The sequence below is a fragment of the Sciurus carolinensis genome, chromosome 3, assembly GCF_902686445.1.
Source record: "Sciurus carolinensis chromosome 3, mSciCar1.2, whole genome shotgun sequence".
In the NCBI taxonomy this organism is placed as follows: Eukaryota; Metazoa; Chordata; class Mammalia; order Rodentia; family Sciuridae; genus Sciurus; species Sciurus carolinensis.
Genome location: NC_062215.1, coordinates 175,155,882 through 175,173,872, shown reverse-complemented (window position 1 = coordinate 175,173,872; position 17,991 = coordinate 175,155,882). Strand labels below are relative to the sequence as shown.

Here is a 17,991-nt window from a genome sequence, read left to right as displayed (position 1 = left end):
CTTCCTATGTTCATATATGAACATACGACCAGTGTAACTCCACATCATGTACAACCACAAGAATGGGAAGTTCCACTCCATGTGTGTATCATGTCAAAATACATCCTACTGTCATGTGTCACTACAAACAACAACAAAACTGCAACAGCCTGGACAGTGACTTTCCTCCCCAGTGAAAGGCCCCAGCCTCCGTGCAGTCACTCTTCAGTGCCTCCTGCCCACAGTGCAGGCCAGAACCCCCTGCCCACCTGCTGCCTCTCCCTGAGATGCAAAGGAGACTTTCTGGGCTACTCAGACTGTTCCACAGAAACACCTCTGGGGCCCGGGAGTGGCATCCACAGCCACCCAGCTGGAGGAACAGGGCTCCCATTGGGGATATACATGGAGATTTTGAAACAAGGTTCTGCTACTGCAAAATGCAAGCTTATTTAACCATAATAAAATACTGCATTATGACTGAGCTGATGTAATTTGCTTGGTAGTAAAAGTTGGTCAACGCATGTCCACTTAGATAAAGAAATGTATTTCCCAGTTGTTAGTCTGGAGCATTTGTGAATCACTTGAACTATGACATTAAAAAGCAGCATGAATTTTTGTGATGCAGGTCCTCTATTTTAAGTCTTGATACACATAGAAAATAACCTGCAAGCAGGAGTTGGTGCCGTTTGCTGTCTACCCCACATGCATCCTCTCCTTTCTGACCAAAGAACTCTGCTTTTACTGGCACAGCAATGTGCCTACTTAAAAATATTCACTTGTGCCAAGTGTGGTGGCGCGTGCTTGTGATCTCAGCTGCTCAGGAGGACCGGGCAGGAAGATCCCAAGTTTGAGTCCAGCCTTAGTAACTTAGTGAGGCCCTGTCTCAAAATAAAAAACAAACAGGGCTCAGAATGTGGCTCAGTGGTACAGCACTCCTAGGTTCAATCCCCAGAACCAGAAAAAAAGGAAAAGAAGTTCACTTTCCCAGACTCCCCTGCACTAGAGGCCACGTGACCCGGGTCTGAGCAGGAAGGAGGAAGTGGAGGGGCAGCCAGGTAAACCTGGACTTCCTCTATCACAGACTCCTGCCAGGGGCTTCCTTCGTCATCTTACGACCCTGAGGCAACGGGCATGTGGGCAGAGGCATCGGCAGGAGTAGGGGAGCTCAGGAGCCTCAGGTTCGAGGCCCGGCACGCGCCCCAGGCCTGTCTTCCTGCCTCACGGGCTTTGTAAGACTTCCAATGAAGTGCAATTGCCTCATTCTGCTGGGTCCTTCCTTCCCTCCCAGTACTGGGGACTGACCCAGGGGTGCTCCACCACTGAGCCACATCCCCAGCCCTGTTTGCTTTTGACTCTGAGACAGGGTCTCGCCAGGTTGTCCAGGGTGGCCTCCCACTGGTGAGACCCTGTCCAGGGTGGCCTCCTGCCCCGTCGCTCAGCTTCCCGAGTCAGTGGCATTACCAGCTGCACCCTCCTACTTGGACTTCCCTTGTACCGTCCCCTAGTGTCACTTGGTGCCAAAGGCAACCTCCCAGTTTGCTAAGAGAACTTCAGCTGAGGTCGCACTTGATTGGGGTTCAGCGGGAAGCAGGATTCAGTCACTTCTGCACGAGGACAAAGGACGGCGACCTGGACTGTGCAGGAGGGCAAGGAGGGTTTTCTATATGGTCAGCACTTTCGTGAATGATCAGGATGTAAGAAAAGGGCCTCCACTCACCCTGAAAGCGCGGCAGAGTATGCTACTCCAGAACACGCCACTTTGGTATAATTAGGTCGATTTTGAGCAAAAGACACTTGAAACACAGCAGATCCAAGAAGGGCGCTCTGACCTTCCTCCTCCCCTGAACACGAGCTAAGACACTCTCTGTGAAGGACGACCCCCTGGACTGGGAGAAAAACCCTTCATGGGAAGTCGAGTCAAGAGGATTCTGCACAACACTCCGTGTTACAATATTTCTTATCTTTTCTCTTGGTAGAAGACTGAGAGACAATCTCGTCATGTATAGAGGTGATCAAAGGGCCTAAGGCAAAACAGGAAGATAAACTATGAGGTAAGTAACAAGCAGTAAGTCACTGGATTTTGTGACATTTGTGATGGCCGTCGCTTTTTAAAATATGAATTTGACTATGATTTATTTTTCCACTCTCATTCATATGCATTCACTTTTATATCTACATTTGTGTAGATATATCTATTTATCTTAATTATCTTTACTTTAAAGGAGGCCTCCCAAGTCCTTGTAATCTGGAGGTCCACAGAGCCTGGGCCTGCCCTTTTACTGGCAGGCAGGGTAAAGGAAAGAGATGAACAGCCTGTACCCCTTTTCCCAAATTTCATTTCTTTTTTCTTTTTTTTTTGTTTTTTTTGTTTTTTTTGTTTTGTTTTGTTTTGTTTTTTGGATTGAACCCAGGGATGCTAAACCACTGAGTCACATTCCTTTACCCTTTTTTATTTTATTTTTTAAAATTTTGAGACTTAGGGTCTTGCTATATTGCTGAGACTGGTTTTGAACTTGAGATCCTCCTGCCTCAGCCTCCCGAGTTGCTGGATTACAGGTGTGCACCACTTTACCAGCTTCTTTCCTGAAATTTTTACTTGGACTGATAAGGCGGGACTCTGCTATTTGCATGGAAACCCACCCTAACTGATAAGGGAAGGATAACAGAGGTGAAAGTGATTGTCCCTGAGTGGGAAGAAATCAGGCTGTTCTTCAAGTTCAGTTTACTTCTGACTTTTTGGCGCTAAGCATGCATTTCTTTTATAGTTAGAAAAGAGTAAAAGAAGCAAACAAAAAATAAAGGATTCAGAACATTTTGGGGCTCGGGATTTTCCCCTGCTTGTTGGGCTGTTTTCACACACAAGAATATGGACGTTTAGTGGATCCCGACTAATCCTCCAGCGGGTAGAGGGCCTGACTCTCCACCCGCAGGCAGCCAGGCAAGAACACTGGATCGGCTGAGTGGAGACACAACTGAAGAACAACCACAGGGGGAGAGGCGTGGGAGCAGCAGTGAGCCCCCGGCGCAGGCTCCCCCAGCCCCGCTAGTGTGCAGAGACGGAGCGCCAGACCGCCCAAGACCAAGTCCTCTGCACCTGGAGTCAGCTGTCTGGAAGGCGCAGCGGACACGGCTCAAAGGCTCGGGAAAGCTCCGCAACCCTTCCAGCAGAATGTGCCTGGCACATTTGCTGGCAGGATGAGATGAAATGGAATCGGTCGCGGGCCAAGTTCATCTAAGACACGCCTCTTACTGTTGCTTAAGGCTGGGGTGTGGCTCAGCCTGAGGGCGCTTGCCGAGCAAGTGCGCATGTGCGGGCCCTGGGTTCAATCCCCAGCACCACCAAAGACAAAACAAAGGTTACTTTAAAACAAGGGCCAAGGACTGGGATTCTACACTGTGGCATAATATTCATGTCCCTTTAAACCAGGTGGCGAGGCTATTTAAATCAGGGTATTCTTTGTAGGAAGAGTTGGATGATTACCTAGGATGTAGAAGTTCACAAACACTCTGGCAGGAGAAGCAGGAGTGAACTGTGGGTCTCAAACAACTGGTGCCCACAAGTCTGCATGTCACTTCTCCAGAGTTACGGTAGGCAGCACAGTGGCATGGCCACTGCGCCTCCCTCAAGCTTGGGGACAGTGACTTGTTCCCGTCTTGAGTGTTTCTTGTGTGTGTGGAGGCATGTGCCCTGAGTTGATGCAAGGCCCCACAGGGAAGGGGTGGCTGCAGATGCTCAGCAGAGGTGCTCCTGTGAGTGCCAGAATCCTAGGACCCCTCTTCCCATCCCGAGCCCCTGTGCGCCATCTCAGCTGCACCATGACCCTTACCTCCAGAGACTGGTTGGCTTTAAAATCACTGGTGTGCAAAATAATTCCTGGAAATCTGGTCGGGAGCTCGGGGTGGGGCCTAGACTATTTTTAGCCTGTACTGTAGTCTGGGACCAGTCACAGTCTGGGACCAGCTCTGACTGCAGGGCACAGGACAACACCTGCCCATCCCGGCCGTGCCAGGTATTATCTCTACCTCTCAGAAAGAGCAGCTTTATTTGCTTCGTGTCTTTCCTGAATATAACAGCTACGTCTCAAGCCTCTCCAGCATTCTGCCTGCTCAGGCAAATGGTGCAGGTTGGAGAAATCCTTTCTAATATAATTTTCTGACACGATGTTTCAAAAAGCCAGCATCTTCGGACTCACTGAAAACTGCAAGGTACCTGGCTCCCGAGAACGGGGCCCGAGCCATCACGTTCAGGCCCACACTCCCCAGGGAATGTCTGCCTGCGTCAGCTTCCTTCGTGTGGCACATGCAGCCATGAGAGGAGACTTTAAGTCCTTTTGTGCACCTCCAGAGCAAAGGGCAAGGTTGCAGCTGGCAACTTCAGATCACGTGACTGCCCAAGGGACCCAGGCAGCCTAGGATGACTGACGGGCAGTGGCAGCACAGGGAAGCTGGTGTGACCTCAGTGGTCACTGCTCCACGCCCAGTTTTCTAATAGAATGTAAAGATGTTCCCATGATGAGATCCTATGGTAGCCTGGTGTGGTGGGCTGGACAGTGGCCTCCAAAGGTTATCCTAGTCCCTGGAACCTGTGAATATGACCTTGTTTGGAATAAGTCTTTGCAGAGGGAATTAAGCTAAGGACCCTTCAGCTGGGAGGTCATCCTGGATTATCCAGGTGAGCCCTAAGTTTAGCAAGAAGTATCTCCACAGGAAACAGAAGAGAAGCCAGTGAAGACAGAGGCAGGGATGTAGGGGTTGTGGTCACAGGCCAAGGATCGCCTGGATCCCCCAGAAGCTGAGGAGACAAGCAAGGAAGGATCCTGCCTTGCAGCCTCCAGGGGAGCCCAGCCCTGCAGGAACCTTGGCTTTGGACTTCGCCCTCCAACACTGAGAGAACAGATTTCTGCTCTCTGAGGCCGCCCAGCTCATGCTCAGCTTTGTTACAGAGCACGGAACATGAAGGCTTGGTCTTTACGCCTATATGATGATTCTTCCTGTACTTCATCCTTACTGCTCATATCTCCAGCCAGTGAGGTGAGCAAGCATGTGCTGAACTTCCTGGTGACTCAAACATTTCCTTCTGGTAAAAGGAAAGCACATAGACCATAAGGAGATTTAAACTGCGTGTTAAGCTGGGTATGGCGCATGCCTGCAATCCCAGAGACTCAGCAAGCTGACGTAGGAGGATCACACGCTTGAAGCCAGTACTGGAATTTAATAAGGCATTGTCTCAATAGATAAATAAACAAATAAATAAATAAGTAGGGCTGGGGAGGCGGCTCAGGAGTAGAGTTTGCCTAGCATGTGTAAGTCCCTGGTTCGATCCCCAGCACTCCAGGAGAAAGAATTAAAAAAAAAAAAAAACCCAGCTTTGGAGCTACATGTGATGGTAGAATGATAGCAACTCCAGAGGCCAGTCATTTGGGGTTACTGGTTAATTTAAAGCTCTATTTGTGTCTCACCAGTCTGCTTAGCTATGCTGGTAGTCCTGGCACATCCTGCCTCCTGTTTGTATGTCCTGGTGGTTAAAACTCGTTCCCATATCCCCATGAGGGCCTGTCTATGGCATTTCTTTGTGTAGAGGTGCTACAAATTGTCAACCAAGTGCTGCATTCAGGCTCATGTCTGACAAGGCCACAGGGGACATCCTTTCTGCTTATGTCACTGAGTGACAACTGTGGGGTCGGGCACACGGGTACGTGGCCTCCCCAGCTATCGCCACCCACTCTCCAAAGGAGACACACTAATTTGCCTCCTGTTTTCCTCGTCACCTGTCCTAAAACAAGAGGTCCTGCAGATGCTTTGGAGAATGTATGTCCTCCCAAACAGAGCCCAGACGCTGACAAAAACAGCTGTTTGGAGACAAAGGTAGTCCTGGCTCGAGACTTCCCTCAGGAACCTGGAGCCTGGGCTGCCCGCTCCTGACCCTTCCTGAGCACCTCCCCACTTGACCCAGTGCAAATGACTCCAAGGGCTCCTTTGGTTCCTGAGATGTTCCAAGGACAACGGTGGCCACCATCTAACAGCCTTGCCTGTGGCTGGGCTGGTGGCAGCTGGCCTGTCCCCTGCCCCTGCAGTCACCGGTCCTGCTCTCTCCCTCCACTCGTGCCCCAGAGGCAGCCAGAGTGCAGTGGGGGTCAGTCCAAATGCATCACACCCAGTGGCTCCGGGCTCAGCCCCAGAGGGTCCCCAGCTCACACAGGAAGGGCCACATCCCGCCATGGCCTGCAGAGTCCCGCAGCCTGTCCGCTGGCTGCCCTACAACCTCAGTGTCCCCCGGCACGGGCTGCGCTCCCGACAAGCCCTGGACATTCCTAGGTGATGAAGCAGGATGAGGGCAGGGGGCTAGGGGGACTGGTGCCAGGGGCGAGGGGACAAGAGGACTGGGCTGGGGGACAGCCACGGGAAGGGGCAGGTATGTTCTGCTTCCACATTCCTGCCCCAGCCATCTCTCCCCTTCCTGAGCTGGGCTCTGCCAGGCCCTGTGGAGGGACTGGCCCTCCTTCTCCAGAACCAACCTGCCCAGCTGGAGAAGTTTTAAAAAAATTTTTTAAAGGAATTTAACCTTTATTGTTTTAAGTGGTGCTGAGGATCAGACCCAGGGCCACACCCATGCTAGGCAAGTGCTCTACCACCCTGCCACCACCCCAGCCCTGGAGAAGGTTTTAAGGTCCATTAACTGACCCTGTCAACCACCAGCATCAAAGTACCAGGAAGACCCCTCAATGACAATGGCCTTTGTCCTTATGTGCTCAGCTGATCTACACAGGGCTTTGGTCCAGGTTGGTCTGAATCCCTGGCAACTGCTCATCCTGTCTGCTCTCTGACCCAGGCTTCCTGGGACACCTGTGGGTCCAAGACTCCATCACTTATTATTTATATTTGGTGCAGAGGATGGAACCAGGACCAAGTACGTGTTCCAGAAAGGGGCTCCACCCCTGGCCTGAGCCCCGCCCTCTTAGGTGGCCGGTTGCAGCCTGTTTCTCCCACCCAGAGCTGGCGAGCCCCAGCCCGAGCCCGGGGCTGGGCTCTCGGAGGTCAGCTTCTGGCTCCACACAGGGACGTCACTGGTGCGTCAGGCTGCTGATCCATCCCCAAACACTCCTCTCCTGGCTTCTGTGAACTGCATTCTTTGGGTTCTCTGCAGGCCTCTCTATTTGCTTTCTGTCCTTTTGGGGGTCCTTCTGTCCTGCATGCTTGACAAGCCGGATAGTCCGCTTTCCTCAGCCCCACCCTCTCTCTCCCCACCCTCCACCCTACTTCAGTGGGTGTCAGTCACCACTACTATGCGCATGTCCTCCAAACTGATTGGCAGAGGGCCACAAAAAAGCTGCCTACCACAGGGCCTACCCTCAGACACCCCCAGGGCTCCTGGCACACACCTGGCAGCTACATTTCCTCTAGTCCCTCCCTGTGCAGGTCGGAACAGTCCACCCCCAAGCTGCAGGTCACACATGTCCATCTGCCCTTCCCATTCCAGGTCCATGCCTGCGTGTGGCACTTACTCCCAAGTACTCTGTCGTCAGAAGTTTCTCTCCAGAGAGTTCTCCAAGCTGGGGTTGGATGAGTTCGTCTTTGTCCAGATCAGCTTCCATGGTGTCATGGTCCTCCTGCATCAAAGAGATAGGGTGAGTGCTGTGGACTCTGGCTGGCTTCCCAGAATGTGAGCTGCCCCCAGATGACCAGGCCTTAGCCCAACACAGCAACTCATGGGTTACATTTCACAGGCCTCAGGGGGGAGTTGGGGAGACCAAAGAGCCCCAGGAAACCGGGCTCGGTGAGCACTTCCCGGGGAGTGTGAAGAGGTCCAACGAGGCACTTGGCAGCCCCTCCCAGCTGCAGTCCTTGGGGTTCCTCTCTGTGGTAAGGTCCCAGGTAAGGGGCCACACCAGTCAGCCTACAGAGAATATCAGGCACCTGCACATGTCTTACGGGGGGGTCACAAGACCGCATGTGACAGGCATGTACTTCTCAAGTTCATAGTCAGTAAAAAGACAAGACAGAGATCTCGGTCAGAGAAGCAAGATGACGAAGAGAACATCAACATGTGGAAAACACGTGGCTCTAGGCCTACCACCTTCAGATTTCGCCCCGTGGCAGATGTAGTGCCCTGCCAAGCACAAGAGGAGACATAATTAGAGGGCCAAGGCTAAAAGATGAAAGGCCCACGGTACAGTGAGACATCTAAAAACTGCACACCCCAGATTCAGGCACGGACTCTGAAGGGACAATGCCTCCACCCAAGAAGGTCGCTGGTGAGGCACCCAGCTGACCTTGAGAATTCCAACGATCGGCCATGCAGTAAGTGTTCTGGAGGCAGGAGAAAGAAGAAGCATGGAGGAGAAGGAAAGAGAAGAGCTGTTTAGCTGCGGGGAAGATGCAGTGGAATATCCTTCCCTGCTGCTCCACACGTGCAACTGAAACACCGGACACTACACAACAGAAGACCCTGAAAGACGGAGCGGAAAGGCGGGCCAGCGGGGACCTCGGGACCCAAGGAATGACAGGAGGTGAGTCCTTTGGGTTTTCTTCTTGACTCATATGTCAGACTTGGAGCTGAAGAAGCCACAGTCAGAAATGTCAAAGGAAGACAAAAACTTCCCCCTAAAGCCTGCTCCCTCTAGCCCAAGGTCCGGGAAAAGGGGAAACAGACATGAAAAAAACAAAGCAAAACAAAAAACATCAAGAACAAAAAACACTTTAGAAAGTAACCAAATACCACAGCAAGCACTGTAGTTCCACCCCTAACCAGGCCTGCCAGGGCCTGGGCCCCTTAACTCCTACCTCTACTGTGGAGGCATCCCGCACCTCCAGGTGGTAATATCAGAGAAGGTGACGAAGGGGAACATGTCATCCCTGTTGGGCAGTAATGAAGCCCTCATGCCTGGTATGGGCCCCCTGCCCCACCCAACAGGAAGATGGCATCCCTCCATTTTCCTGCTGGGATGGTCAGAAAAGGCCTGGTTGGAGACGTATTAATGGAAGCCAAGCAGGATCCAGAATTCCTACCCCGACTCTAATGAGGAAACCCCACCTTACAACACGGAACCTGGAATTCTACCCACACCTTTCAGTAAGGAAGCGGAGTCTGTGCTTTAGCAACAGGGTAGTATCAGAAGAAACCAGATAAAATGGAAGGTTTAAATAAGATCCACTACCTTGCAATACCCAAAATGTGCAGGTTTAAACTTAAAACAAATTCCTCATCACACCAAGGACCAGGGAGACTCTAACCAAAGAAGAGAGAACCCTAGAAGGCCACATCTAGATGACAGAGGTGTTAGGATCATCTGACATACATGCTCAAGCTGCCATCATGAAAATGCTTCCATGAACACTCACAAATGAAATAAAATGCTTAAGAATACAGAAGAAGAGGAGAAACATAAGCCCAAAGCAAGCAGGAAGGAAACGATAAATAATAAAGAGTGGAATGAAAGAAAAGGAAAACAGAAGAACAGCAGAGAAAATTGATGAAATAAAGAGCTGTTTCTTTGAAAAGATTAATAAAATTGACAAGACAGACAAGACACAAATTACCAGTATCAGGAAAGAAGTAGGGACTATCAGTACAGACCCTACAGGTATCACAGGGACTGTTGGGCATTCCTACAAACAACTCTACACACGTAAGTTTGGCAACTTAGAGCAAAAACACACCCTTTCACAAGTCTCTCAACATGAAGTAGATAACATGCACAGTGCTATTAACATTAAGGAAACGGAACTCAACTTGAAAATGTAAACTTGTAAAAGAAATCAAACTTGTAAAAGAAATCTCCAGGCCAGTGTGGATTCGCTGGAGAATTTTATTCAACTTTTAAAGAAGTAACACCAAGTCAAAAATCAGAGGAAGGGACATTTCTTATTTCATTTTATGAAGCTAGTGTTACCCTGGTACCAAAATCAGACAGAGGCAAAACCAAAAAGGAAAACACAAACGTCCCTCATGAATACACTGTAGAAGTCCTTAACAAATAAAGCCATGTATTAATAGGACTAAATACCATGACCACGTACAGTCTGCTCTGGTGATGCAAGAGAGGTTCAGTATGTAAAACTTAATCACTGTAATCCACAATATTAACAAACTTATAAAGGAAAAACAATCACATGATAGTCTGGACGCAGTGGCGCATGCCTGTAATCCCAACAACTCAGGAGGCTGAGGCAGGGGGATCACAAGTTTGAGGCCAGCCTGGGTAACCCAGCGAGACCCTATCTCAAAATAGAAAATAAAAAGGATTAGGGAGGTAGCTCAGTGATAGAATACCCCTGGGCTCTATCCTCAGTGGAGAAGAAGGAGGAAGAGGAGGGGGAAGGGGGAGGGGAGTGTTAGGAGAAGGAGAAGCAACACATGTTCATATTAATGGATGAACAGAGTATTTGACAAAATTCAGCACCCATCAAGACAGAAACCCAGCAAAATCAGAAAAGTGGGGGACTTGATTAAGAACATTTACAAAAACCCACAGCAAATATCACACTTAGCAATGAGAGACTGGATGCTTTTCATGTAAGACTGGGAACAGGAACACGGCAGGGCTCTCTACTCTCACAACTCTCAGTCAACATGATGCTTGGAGTTCCAACCAGACCAACAAGGCCAAAAAGGAATAGAAGACACAGATCAGGAAGGAAAGGAAAAATAGAACTGATCCTATTTGCAGATGATATAATTGTCTATGTAGAAAATCCTACAGAATCTTTAAAATATGTAGATGTATTGTGTGTATAAGTGTATATAAAATATTACTTTCTCCTAGAACTTATGAGTGAGTTCAGCAAGGTCACAGAATACAAGATAGACATACAGAACCCAATTTCCTTCTTTTTCTTTCCTTATAGTGCTGAAGGTCGAACTTGGGATCTCATACATGCTAGGCAAGTGTTCTACAACTGAGCTACATCTGCAGCTCTGATTTCTGTACACAACTAAAAAGCAGGTAGACACTTAAGTTAAAAATACCACTTATAACTGCTCAAAAATAAGGGAATAGTTAGGTATAAATCTGACACAACATTACAGGATGGGAATGCTGAGAACTACAAAATTCTACTGAGAGAAACTGAAGATCTAAGTAAATGGAGATGCATGCTTTGTCCGTGAATTATGAGAGTTGACCTGGTTAAGATGCTAGTTCTCCCCAAAATGACATACAGGTTAGCTCAATTTCTATCAAAATCCTAGCAAGACTTTTTTGTAACCAGATATAAGATTATTCTAAAATTTATATGGAAAGGGCAAAGGAGCTTGAATCAGCTAAGACAATTTTGAAAAAGAACAACACATGAGGAATCAGACTATCTAATTCCAAGTCCTACTATACAGCTACAGTAATCCAGATTGTGTGCTATTGGCAGAGAGACAGACAGATCGGTGGAAGAAAGAACTCTGAAATAGACCTACACAAATATTCCCAGATTTTTTTCGAGGAGGAGTCTCACTATGTTGCCTGCACTGGTCTCGAACTCCTGGGTTCACATGATCCTCCTGCCTCAGCCTCCTGAGCAGCTGGAGCCACTCTGCCTGGCTTCTTCCCAACTGTTTTTTGACAAAGGTACAAAATAAGTGTGATACATATAGCTGTTATACTGTATTATTTATGGGACAAGGGGGGTTTGGTCATGTCCAGTGCAGGTGCAATCCACCTCCTGAATTTTTAAAAATTTTTAAACTTTGTTTTTTTCTGTGGTGCTGAGGATGGAACCCAGTGCCTCACACGTGCCAGGCAAGCGCTCTGCCACTGAGCCACAACCCCAGCCCTCCCCCCTGAATTTTTGATCCGTGTCTGGTTGAACCCTTGGCCGTGGAACCTGCAGACATGGAGGACCGTCTAGATGAGCTGGCACGAGGCCGTGCATTGTCGCAGGCTGACTGAGCAGGACACGCGGGGATGGGGCCAGTGCGTGGTGCTCCTTTCCATTCCCTGCCAAGTCTTCCCTCGACATCCAATTGTCCTCTGTGGGTTAAATCATGAGAAGCAGCACACGGCAGCCAGACTGGGGTCTGCGCTGAGGCCCAAGGGAGCGGCCGGCCCTGGCAGTAAGCAAGGGCAGGGGCTCCTGGAAGAAGCTAGCAGCCAAGACATGACCGTGTTCCCTGAGAAATGCTAACCAATCTTTCTCTGATTCCTTGCACACCCCACAACTGGAATTTGGTTTCTCTGAACTTTCTAATTTTCAAGAAAGCACTAGTCTGCAAACTGTGCTCATTTAAAACTAATTTCTGATCATCGTGGATGCCCTGGTCTTTGGTGAATGGGATTTACCTGGTTCAGTTCCCAAGGAATATGAAGGTTCCCATTTTTGGGCCCAGGACCCGGCTGGAGCTGATCTCCAGAATGACAGGCTGCCCGTTTAGGGCCACTCTGGGGCCGGCCCCGTCACTAGACAGTGTCATCGCAGGACGGGCTATTTTAAGAAAAGGAGACGTGACTTACTCTAGGTGGCCCCAGAGGCAGGTCAGAACCAGCAGACTGAGGCAGGTTCTAGAATCATCTACTCACTCATCAAACAGCCTGCTGAGGAGACCCCGCCTGCCAGCTTGCACTTGGGGGTGTTCATCGCACACTCTCCCGTTAAACCACCAAGGAACGTGTCCCGGTATCCTAACCACTGTGACTCCGTGTGGATTTCTTTGATCATAACTGCTTTCCTAAGGAGGAAACTACGGCCCAGAGAAGCAACAAGCCCACTGTGGTAGCCCAGCCTTGGGGCCCAGCCTGGCCTTCCAACCTGTGCAGACCCTTTCTGCCGAGGGTTTTCTGACCCAGCGCCGTGGGGCCCTGCAGGAGAAGCCTGTTTCTGAGGAGACACAGGCTGGCCTGCCCAGGTCCTCTGAGGACCCAGGGTCCCTGGTGTCTGATTGCAGTCGAGCTCAACGGGGCACATGGAGTGGGAGGGAGGGCTGTGGCCGCCTCCTGGAGTCCACGGCTCATCCTCTCTTCTCTGCTCGGCTAATCCCCAATGGAGAACCCACTCTTCTTCTACCCAGAACACAGGTTCACGGTCACTGGTGTGATAGAAGCCTAGTCGGAACTCATTTTTCCCAGCAAGGACAGCCGCCAAGGGCTAGCCGACCCGCCGTCCTAAGATTTCACTGAGTTCCCTAAAGGTAACGCTATCTAGGTGACCCTACCCCAAGGCCAACTCTGGGACATTTTTATAAGATTTATGTTGCTTCTTGGCTTCGAGTTGAGTTTACCAAAATAGTAACATCTTAGAGATGTACATTATGTACAGCGTGTGTACATTATATGATTATTTTGGGAAAATGACTGCTTTTGGGGAACCAAGGAGCGGGCTCTGTGGTCTGAGTGGCAGGGATCTGGGCACAGGGTAGAGTTTCATCTCTCCTCCAGGGAACCAAGCCTTGGAGGCCCTGGCTGGAAATGGGCATGTGAATCATAGTTTCACCGAGGTATTGGTGACACACCACTTCCCTGCCAGGAGGAAACATGAAATGTTAAGAAACCAAACAAATGTCCACATTCCATTTTGAAGAGAAAGAAATGGTCAATGGCTGACAAAGGCTGGCCTCGGCCCACACCAGCAGCGGCATTTGTTCACCTTGGACGGTGAGTGTGCGTGAGACCCACACTGGCACCTCAGCCTGTGCGTCTGGGCCGCCACGTCTCTCTGGGGTTAAGGCTCAACACGTTCACCTGCTCCAACACAAGTTACTATGAGATTCACTGAAATATTCATTCATTTTTAAATTAAAAACATTGAAGCTGCTTTTCACTTAAAGTGCTTTGTAATTAAATTCACATAATTGATAAGTTCTCACTAACCTCCAAAGACACAGGGCAGGTTCTGCTTTGGTTTCTAATATATGTAACACATTAATAAACACTACCTTGAATTTCAGCCCAGTGATGTTAACGGGGGGCCAGAGAAGGAACCAGGGTCCCCAGCTGACTTACTGACAATGTGGGGAAGGGCCTCCCCTGATTCAGCTTCTCTACTGCAACAGGCAGGCAATTCCCATGGTAGAATGTTAATATGGAATGCATAAATGGAAGAAAACTGATAGAGAAATCATTATTAAATTGACAGTTCTCAGTTTAAAAAGTTTTGTTCTGAGGTTTAATTCAGGAAAATATGATTCTTGTTAGTGCCTGGGTTTCTCTAATAAGAGGGACCACCTGGCTGTCTCCTTTAAAACCATAACTGACTGACTAAGAAAATCTCTTAACTTTGCCTGTGTGTGTGTGTCTGTGTGTGTGTGTGTATTTTTTAGTTGTTGCTGGACCTTTATTTTATTCATTTAGGTACATGCAGCGCTGAGACTTGAACCCAGTGCCTCAGACATGCTTGGCAAGTGCTCTGCCACTGAGCTGCCACCCCAGCCCATGTTGGCCACTTTTGAAGAGCCAGGACACTGTGTGGATACAAAGTAGGCACTGCCGTGGCTTCTGAGAAACATTCGTGTCCGCGAAAAGGAAACTGGTCAGCAAGCGCAGAGAGCAAGCTAGGGGGCCGGACGGGGTCTGTGGGGAACGCACACGTCAGGGCCTGGCCGTAGCTCCCAGCAGCAGGACACTCTGCTCTGCAGGCAGAAATGACGCTTGCTCAGAGCGGGCTCTGGGCCCGCTTTCTGAGTGGTGTCAAGGGGACTGAAAGGATTCAGGGATGCATGGAACTTCAGGAACGGGCAGAACTAGTGGCGAGAGCAGGAGGTGGTCAGGGCCACGGACGGCTGGGCGCTGTGGCGGGACAGGGCCGCTGCTTCCCGACAGTTCTCCCTCAGCTTAAGCGGGCAGGATCTGCCAGCCCTGCTCATGGGCAAGCGAGGCTCCGGTGACGGACATGCCTTGCAGATTGGCCACCGTGGGGACTAGCCACGACCTCCTGGCTCGTGGACGCCAGAGTAAAGTCCGTGGCATTGAAACACCTACTTTGTGAAGCAAGGGGGTGACGAACAAGGAAATGCTTCGGGAAGAAATGCCTAATTGGGGTGGGGCTTAAATACCATTGTTGGAGGAATTTTACTAAAATGACTGGCTTTATGTACTCAAGCCGAGTGCATCAGATTACTAGGCAGAGCTGTGATAACTGATTACTTCGAGGATTAAGAATACCTCAAAAAAAGGCACCTGAGCTGAGGTGAATTTGGATGTTCTCGTACGAAGCTTCCCCATAGCAGCTCGGTGACCTTACGCTACTACAAGATTCTTAACTGGAGGCTTTAGATACATAATACTCCAGACGAACCAGATTCTAAGCAACTGGCCTGAAAACAAAACCACAGTTGACCACTGAGTGCATTTGGAAACTCAGACTCTTAGAGACAAATGCAGAGAGCAGAATGCCCTCAAGTGGTCTCACAAATGACAAGTGAAAGTGCCCAGTGTGCGTGCTGCTCTGCCAGCAGTTTAAACCCGGGACAGCATCTCAGGACACTGAACTGTCAACCTCTCTTGGTAAAAACAGCAAAGCCCTCCACATGGGAGAGCAAGGGTGGACGGAGGCGCCCAGGCCTGGCAGGGTGACAGCAGACTTCCCGGGTGGACGGCCCTCCGTGGAGGCAGGGTTTCTCCTGTACCCACCCTCAGGACTGAGCAAGCCAGCTCCACACACCCATCACGGTGCCCGGCTGCTCTGACGTCACCTTCCTCATTCACAAAAATGTACCCCAGGCTCCTGAGAGCTGGCCCAACAAGCAGAACAGTGCCGTAAATGACCACACAGAGCCCTAACACCTGACCTCCCTGCTTCTTCAGGTCCATTGCTTTGGCTTCTCAATTTGCTTGCTTAAACTTTTTCTGAAGTCTAAGCAAAAGAGCAAGAAATAGAAGATGGCGAAGTTGCCCTGGGAAAAGCAGTGCTTGTCAACATCTTTAACATTCAGAATAGGAGACCTGGAGGCTTGAAAGCACCTGCGAGTCACAGAGGGGCCACAGCACAGCAGACACCACGCTCAGCACAGACAAGAGCCTGAGGGGCACCTCCGTCGTGGTTCCTTCCAGCGGAGTCCAGAGTTGCTCAGGAGACCAGGGCTGAGGGAACAAGAGTCCTAGAGACCAAGTCAGGGGTGTCCCCTCCCTGACATGACATGAGTGAAGGAGGGTGAGACCAAACCCGGAACTGGAAACACCCCTCACACAGGGCAGGGACGGTCTCAACGTCAGCAAGAATACCATAAAGAAAAACCTGCAACGAATTGTGTAAGTTCTAGATGGACCTCAAAGCTCTAGCCCCACACCCTGCTCCACTTTAACCCACGTAGGAGTTCACCTTCTGGCTGCTTCTCACCCGCTGCTCCAGACCTCCCTCCCTGGGAGTCTGCATCTGATCATGAGGAGAATGTTCCCCTGCACCCAGACTGCTGGAGCGTTCCATGGCTCCCCATAATCACCCGGTGAGAAGTCTCAGTATTTTCACTTCCTGATGAGAACACCAAGGCCTAGAGAGTAAGCCCACTTGCCCAGGGCCACAAGGTGACAGGTGGGGGCAGCATAAAAGCCCACCAATCTGACCACTGCTCCTTCCCTGGTGTCTGACTCGAGCCCACTGACTTGACATTTAGCCAGTGTTAACCAGGCATCTGTCCTTTTCTAGGGTCTCAGGGCACAGAGAGCCCATCTGTCCCCTGTTGCCTTGGACTTGGAATGAGCACATGGCATGCAGATCAAAAGCACACATGACCCACAACAACAATCAGACCCAAGACCCCAGTGACCTGGGAAGATGTCCCTCGGGGATCAATATAGCATCCTGGCCTTGGTTCAACCCTGCCCCCACCACCTAGCTTTTCTGGATTAGACTTCTGCAAAGCTCTCGAAGGACCAGGGAGTGGACATCATATGCAAAGAAGAGAAGGAAAGGATCTTTTATCAGCTGCAGGTTAACTTACTGATCTTGCAACATTGCAGTCATGATTGCCGTAATGTCCATGAAAATGCAAAAGTAGACATGGGTCTCACTGGGCGGGGCTTTGAACACTACCGTGAGCAACTTGAGATGTGACTGGGCGGTGAGGAGCGTGGAACTGTTTAAAAAGGTATCGGGTGCGAGGCTGGGGATACAGCTCAGGTGGTAGAGTGCTTGCCTAGCATGGAAAAGGCCCTGAGTTCAATCCCTAGCACCACACACACACACACACACACACACACACACACACCAGGTGCAAGTGTAAAGCGGTTTAGCTCCTTTGAAGAGCAAGTTGGCAGGATCTAGTGAACATGAGACCCTCATATTCATGGAGCTAGCAAGCTGACATCCAGGTGTGAGAGGCACACACACATTTGTGCAAGGAACACAGATAAGAAGCTCTTTGCTGCTGCAAAAAGCACAAGAAGCACGGCGGTTCATTCTTACAGTGGAGCATCCCACAGCAGTTACTGGAAAAAATAAACCTCAAACACATACTGTGAATGTGTGAGTGAAAAAAGCAAGCTGGTAAATGATTCATGCACTATGAAGCCATTTATGTAAAATTAAAAACCATGAAATAAGGGCTGCAGGTGTGGCACAGTGGTACAGCACTTGCTCAGCATGCACCAGGGCCTGCAAAACTGACCAACGAGAGACCATGAAACAATAGTGCATGTTGTTTATGGAAATACAAAGATATTATGAAAGCACAGAATCATCCATGGAATCTACACACTAACTTCAGGATAGTGGCTAATTCTTCAGGAGGGTAAAGGGAGGGAGGAAAGGATATATCCATAACTGTCTGTTATTTATTTTCTGTACTTTCTGGAAAGTTTAAAATGTTCCCTGAGTTAAAAATTAATTGATTGCATCCCCGAGTGGCGCACTCCCTGCTTTAAGAAAAGGGTCTGCTGGCCACATGCACCTCAGTCTGGGAAAGGAAGACTGGAGGCAGGAAATCAGTGCTGGGCGCGGAGGGGAGGTTCAGGCCAGGATGTGGAGCCGAAAAGGAAATGAAAGGGAAGAGGCAAGTGCCTTGCAGACGGATGAGTCACACAATTTGGTAACGGTCTGGAAGGTGAGGACAGAATGGGGGAAGCATCACAGATCTCTAGCCGTCCAAGCAACATT

The 17,991-nt window shown here is 49.8% G+C and overlaps 1 protein-coding gene across 4 annotated transcripts in view; it reads right to left on the bottom strand.

Annotated features, from left to right (window-relative positions):
* Positions 1–17,991, bottom strand: part of Armc9 (armadillo repeat containing 9) — a 136,375-nt gene that overhangs the window by 21,306 nt on the left and 97,078 nt on the right. For all 4 annotated transcript variants that reach the window (XM_047545557.1, XM_047545559.1, XM_047545560.1 and 1 more), the window contains exon 20: positions 7,482–7,586. In XM_047545557.1, the coding sequence (XP_047401513.1) occupies positions 7,482–7,586 (105 nt within the window). The remainder of the gene's footprint in view (positions 1–7,481; positions 7,587–17,991) is intronic.